This window comes from Rhinopithecus bieti, unplaced genomic scaffold, assembly GCF_001698545.2.
Source record: "Rhinopithecus bieti isolate Rb0 unplaced genomic scaffold, ASM169854v2 scaffold_43193, whole genome shotgun sequence".
Lineage (NCBI taxonomy): Eukaryota > Metazoa > Chordata > Mammalia > Primates > Cercopithecidae > Rhinopithecus > Rhinopithecus bieti.
In genome coordinates, this window is record NW_016817840.1 from 239,529 (window position 1) to 245,319 (window position 5,791).

Below are 5,791 nucleotides of genomic sequence, written 5' to 3' on the forward strand. Positions count from 1 at the left end.
TACAAGCAGGTGAATAAGAAATGTATCATGAACCACAACAAATAAAGATGGAGTAAGTAATACAAAAATATGTAGTACAAGGGTATTCTTGAACCATCTGTTACTAATTAAAGGGGCTTTTAGGAAGTTTGAATTGTAAAGCTCAATGGAGTGAGCTGAAATCACTGGAGATTTGAGCCCAGAAAAAACAAAAGCAAGGCAAGTGTACTTCAACTATGAAGTGCCTTTCTCTTGAAGCAACTTAAGCTTGCTGGTGCTAACGGTCTTGCAAAGGTTCAGTGATAACCAAATCATTGCTCAACTTTTAACTGCAACCTTTTTGCTACAAAAGTAAACTGGGCATCCACTCATGAAGAGAAAATGGGAACATCTCTAAGTATGCGAACAAGACCATGATGCTTTTCGTATTTCACTTTAAAGACCTCTCTGCAGGCTGGGCGCAGTGGCTTATGCCTGTAATTCTAGCAGTCTGGGAGACTAAGGTGGGAGGATCACTGGAGCCCAGGAATTCGAGACCAGCCTGGGCAACATAACGAGAACCCCATCTCTACAAAAAATAAAAAATTAGCTGGGTGTGGTGGCACGTGCCTGTAGTGCTAGTTATTTCGGAGGCTGAGGCAGGAGGATTGCTTCAGTCCCAGAGGTTGAGGCTGCAGTGAGCTGTGATCATGCCACTGCACTCCAGCCTGGGTGACAGAGCAAGACCCTATGGAAAGAAAGAAAATAAAGAAAAGGAAGGAAGGAAGGAAAAAAGAAAAGAAAGAAAAGAAACAAAGAAGAAAGAAAGAAAGGAAGAAAGAAAGACATCTTTGTAGATGAAGTGACTGATGAGGTGGCTCTCTTCAATTAGGGAACACATCCCTTACTTTGAAAGGTCTTTTTTCAGGCCCGAAGCAATTAATATTATTGGGCACCAAAAGAAGAAATGTTCGTTTTTTGGGTTGTTCTAGATCCACCTGCAAACTGCTTCTTGGGCAGGGGTTAGCAGAGGTGGGAACCCATATATATATATAAAACATTACTTGGGTATCCAAACTGGTAGAGAATCTTATTTATAAATTAATCAAATGAATTCTTCAACATGTTCATTTTGAAATGTTTTTGATAGCCAGATCCTTTATTGTCTTTCCAATACCACTGTATCTCAATTTTTTTAGCTGGTTGTCATACTCCAAAAATTAATGTAATAAATATTTTTTCAGGTATGCAAGTATGCCTTGCATGCTTGTATACAGATGCATTCCACAGATGGTAGATATTTATGGAATTCTTGTTTCAGCACCTTTAGAAACTGACTTGATGCCTATATGCCTTATTCATTTAGATAATATAATTTAATTAAAGGGTTTGATTTCAAGTCAGTCCTTAAGTTTAGAAGCTCAGTTGTGAAGCAAAAACATTGTCTTTTTTAGGCATTCCCAATTGTGACCACAATACTTAAAGTAGCCACAAAACTTTATTTTCAACTAAACAATTGGCAAGTTATGTTTTACTCTATGTAAATTCAGCCATATTGCTCCTATTCACTGTATTCCCATACAACTACACAATTATCTCTTAGGCTGACATGAGAATACAATGACTATAGAATAGAGATCAAGTCTAAAAACAAAAATCGTTAGGGTTATATTTAGAAGGTAAATTTCTTAAGGCCAGGCATGGTGGCTCATGCCTATAATTCCAGTACTTTGGGAGGCCGAGGCAGGCGAATCACCTGAGGTCGGGAGTTCAACTGGTCTGACCAACACGGAGAAACCCTGTCTCTACTAAAAATACAAAATTAGTCAGGTATGGGTGCATGCCTGTAATCCCAGCTATGTGGGAGGCTGAGGCAGAAAAATTGCTTGAACCCGGGAGGTAGAGGTTGCAGTGCGTCGAGATTGTGCCATTGCACTCCAGCCTGAGCAACAAGAATAAAACTCTGTTTCAAAAAAAAAAAAAAAAAAGAAAATCTCTCAAAGAATTTAACAATACTAAGGTAGACAGGGACTCTTTTTCTTTCTATTAAGAAAAATTCACACCAAAAGCAACATCAGAAAGTGATTATCCCTGTAATCCCAGTGTGCAACTCTGTCTCTACAAAAAAAAAAAAAAAAAAATTACCCAGGTATGATGGTGCATGCCTGTGGTCCCAGCTACTCAGGAGGCTGAGGCAGGAGGATTGCTGGAGCCCAGGAGATCGAGGCTGCAGTGAGCTATGATCGTGCCACTGAGCTCCAGCCTGGGTGAAAGAGCAAGATCCTGCCTCTTTTTAAAAAGAAAGGACAAAGAAAAAGTGATTGTGACTATTTCACATTGGGTCACATATCTTTGTTGCAAAAGTAAGGGTGTCTGAATCTTAAATATCAAAGTCAAGCTTCTTGGTTTCCCACGGTTAATTCTGAGAATGATGTCCAGAAGAATGCAACACAGGGAAGGCACAACTGCTTACTTCCCCGTAACCTGGGAGGTAGGGAGACGCAAAACAAAGGCAAGCCTTTTCTAGCCTTCAATCTTCTAACCTGCAATCACTTGTCTCTAAAACTTCTTGGTTTGGCTACCCTCCCTATCCATGTTTGTAGGTTCAGTTCTCTAAAGTATACTCCAACCTTGCAAAGTGAGACTAACACCAAGGCAGGCTTGAGTCTGCTGTCTCGCCCTTTTTCTCCAAGAATCAACACTGAAACTCAAAGGAAGGGGAGAGGGTTAACATAAAGAAAGTACTTTTCAAACACTAGCAAAGGGCTCTTGACTCTCTTTCTCTTTGGCACAAGTGCACACGCACATGCACATGCATGCACAGATGTCCAAATCACACAACAGTGTCTTTCTGCCCTTTCAGTAGAGGATGAACATGAAGAATTGTTGAAGGAGAGCAAATGTGCTGGGTGTACCACAATGCAAACAACTTTGATCTGATTCACTGTGCACTGTTTTAGGGACTCTGACAAAAGTATGTCCAAGATTAATAATGGTTGCTGGGGTTGGCAGAAGTTCAAGAATCAGATATTATTCCTTCAATTTATAACAATCATCTCCCCACTTACCCTCAACTCCACCCTCATATGCCCCAATAAATATTTGCAATTTATGATGAAAATATCAAAGAAGGAGTGAACAAAAACATACTAGAAAGAATTGTTTCCTGACAGTTTATGGCCTGGAGATGAGACAGAGAACAAACAACATAATGAATGCAATCAATCAACTAATCCTTATTATCACCCAATTCTAATATGAAAATCCCATGAGCACCTGTTTTCCTAATAAACCATGCTTTAGAATCTTTATCTTCACTCTGGTGAATGTAAGTTTTCTAACTAGAGTGACCCGTGTATCCTGGCCAGTCCACGACAGTCCTGGTTGCTTATTAACAATTAGTGATACTTGGCCAGCGTGGTGGCTCATGCCTGTAATCCCAGCACTTTGGGAGGCCAAGGCAGTCAGATCACCTGAGGTCAGGAGTTCAAGACCAGCCTGACCAACATGATGAAAACCAATCTCTACTAAAAATACAAAAATTAGCTGAGTGTGGTGGCACATGCCTGTAATCCCAACTACCAGGGAGGCTGAGGCAGGAGAATCGTCTGAGTCTGGGAGGTGGAGGTTGCAGTGAGCAGAGATCTCGCCACTGCATTCAAGCCTGGGTGACAGAGCAAGAGTCCAGAAAAAAAAAAAAAAAAAAAAAAAAAAAAAAAAAATTTGTGACACCTGTTGTCATCTGAGCCCGGGAAGTGGAGGTTGCAGTGAGCGGAGATCTCACCACTGCACTCAAGCCTGGGTGACAGAGTGAGACTCTGTGGGAAAAAAAAAAAAAAAAGTGACACCTGTTGTCTGTGAATAATTTGCTAATAAGCACCTCTTGATTTAGACAGTAAGTGTTCTGTTTGGACAATAAATTATATGGTCACCCTAACTGTATATAAACTGTGAGAGGCAATCAGGTGTCTATTTTCATGTTTGTAGTGCTGTCCAGTTTTTATGCTGTCCATTCTTCCAGTCCTCAAAACAACCAAATGGCCTCGGAAGAATCTGCTGTTGTTGTGCATCCAGGCTTTTTAGCAGTGGCCAACATTTGGCTTTCTCTTTGAGGGCCTAAAGTTGACAGCACTAAGACCAGCCTTGCAAAGATCACTTTGCCCCAGTATATTTATGTTTCTTCCCTGGTATCAACTTAAGGAAAGGTAGAGGTGGTAGGGTCTTCAAGAAGTTTTCAGATTTTATTTGGGGCAGGAGAGTGGCAGTGAAGGAGCAGTGGAACCCTTTTCCCCTTGAAATCTTGCTCAGATCCCCACTGTGTGAAGTCAAAGAAAGCAAAGACTCTCTGGTGGAACTGGGAGGTAAAGGCACAGTTGCACAGTCTCACCCACAGAAGACTTCTTTCTCCGTTGCTTCTGCTCAAGGAATCCCCTAAAGCAAGATCCTGCTCAAGAACAGAGTCTATCGGCCAGGTGTGGTGGCTCTCACTTGTAATCCCAGCACTCTGAGAGGCCAAGAGAGGAGGATCACTTGAGGCCAGGAGTTCGAGACCAGCCTGGCCAACATGGTGAAACCCCATCTCTACTACAAATACAAAAAATTAGCCAGGCGTACTGGCACACACCTGCAATCCCAGCTACTAGGGAGGCTGTGGCAGTAGAATCGCTTGAGCCCTGGAGGTGGAGGGTGCAGTGAGCTGAGATCCTGCCACTGCACTCTGGCCTGGGCAGCAGAGCAAGACCCTGTCCCTACCTCCAAAAAAAAAAAAAAAGAACAGAGTCTATGTAGTTCAATTTGCTGAATTTCTCAATGAGGAAACAGGTTCATTTCATCAGCTCCTGATCACATATTACAATTTCACTTTCTGTATTGGTAATCCTACAAAGTCATGAGTCAACAGCAGTGTGGTCCACACTGATTGTCATAGAAACCTATCTTCCAAAGAGCTCTGGGTATACCTTCTAACAAGGAAACATATGCTCACAGAGATTAAATGCTTTTCTAGATTATAACTAGTAGGCTCATAGTTACACAAAACAACCAAATGTGGAGCCGTGTGTGTGTATGTTTGTGTAGAAAGGAAGTAGAATAAGAGCTAAAAGGGGTATGGCAGTATTAACCCACTTTTAAAATTAAGATTCCTGAGTAAACATATACTCCCCCTTCTAAGAATAGCTACAAAAGAAACCACAATAACAATGATAGGTGAAGATTCTGATCAGAGTATTGTTTAGTAACTCTAAAATGTACATGTGTAAGGACAAAGTATGGGACAGAAGAGGTAAGACAGGAAGAAAAGGCTGCTATTGAGCCAACAGAATTCTGGTGATTTATTTTCTACCTTTCCCAAACGTTCTTTTAACATGAAACAAAACAAAACAAAACAAAACAAAACAGAGAAGACAAAGAGTGCTTACCACGGAGACCTTGCTCACAACATCTCCGGCAACTGCTAAGCCTTGAGCAAAAGTACGGGCTGCTACAAATGCACGAGTAACCTGGAGCTTCAGTTTGCGAGGGACATCTCCGAAGGGCTTCAGCTGCTCCGTATACTTGCTCACACATTCCAGATACTCATCTGTAAAGTGGTACTGGGAGTTCACCAGGCGGAACATCCGCTCCAGGAGGCGAGCCCAGAAGTCATTTAGCATTTCTTCCAGGTTCACATTTCCCACCACGTAGTAACGCTTCAACTCTACGAAGAGATCTTTAAATAGCTCAGAATTTTGCATGTATAAATGGCCATATGTCTTCACAAACATATCATTCAGGGATTTCTCTGCATTTTCAAGTAGTTCTTTGAAGAATTCTAAAACCAACACCAAAAAAAAAA

General features: G+C 41.4%; 1 protein-coding gene across 2 annotated transcripts in view; it reads right to left on the bottom strand.

Moving 5' to 3' along the window:
* Positions 1 to 5,791, bottom strand: part of GPC4 (glypican 4) — a 43,323-nt gene that overhangs the window by 23,003 nt on the left and 14,529 nt on the right. For both annotated transcript variants that reach the window (XM_017856200.1, XM_017856201.1), the window contains exon 2: positions 5,376 to 5,767. In XM_017856200.1, coding sequence (XP_017711689.1) covers positions 5,376 to 5,767 — 392 coding nt within the window. The remainder of the gene's footprint in view (positions 1 to 5,375; positions 5,768 to 5,791) is intronic.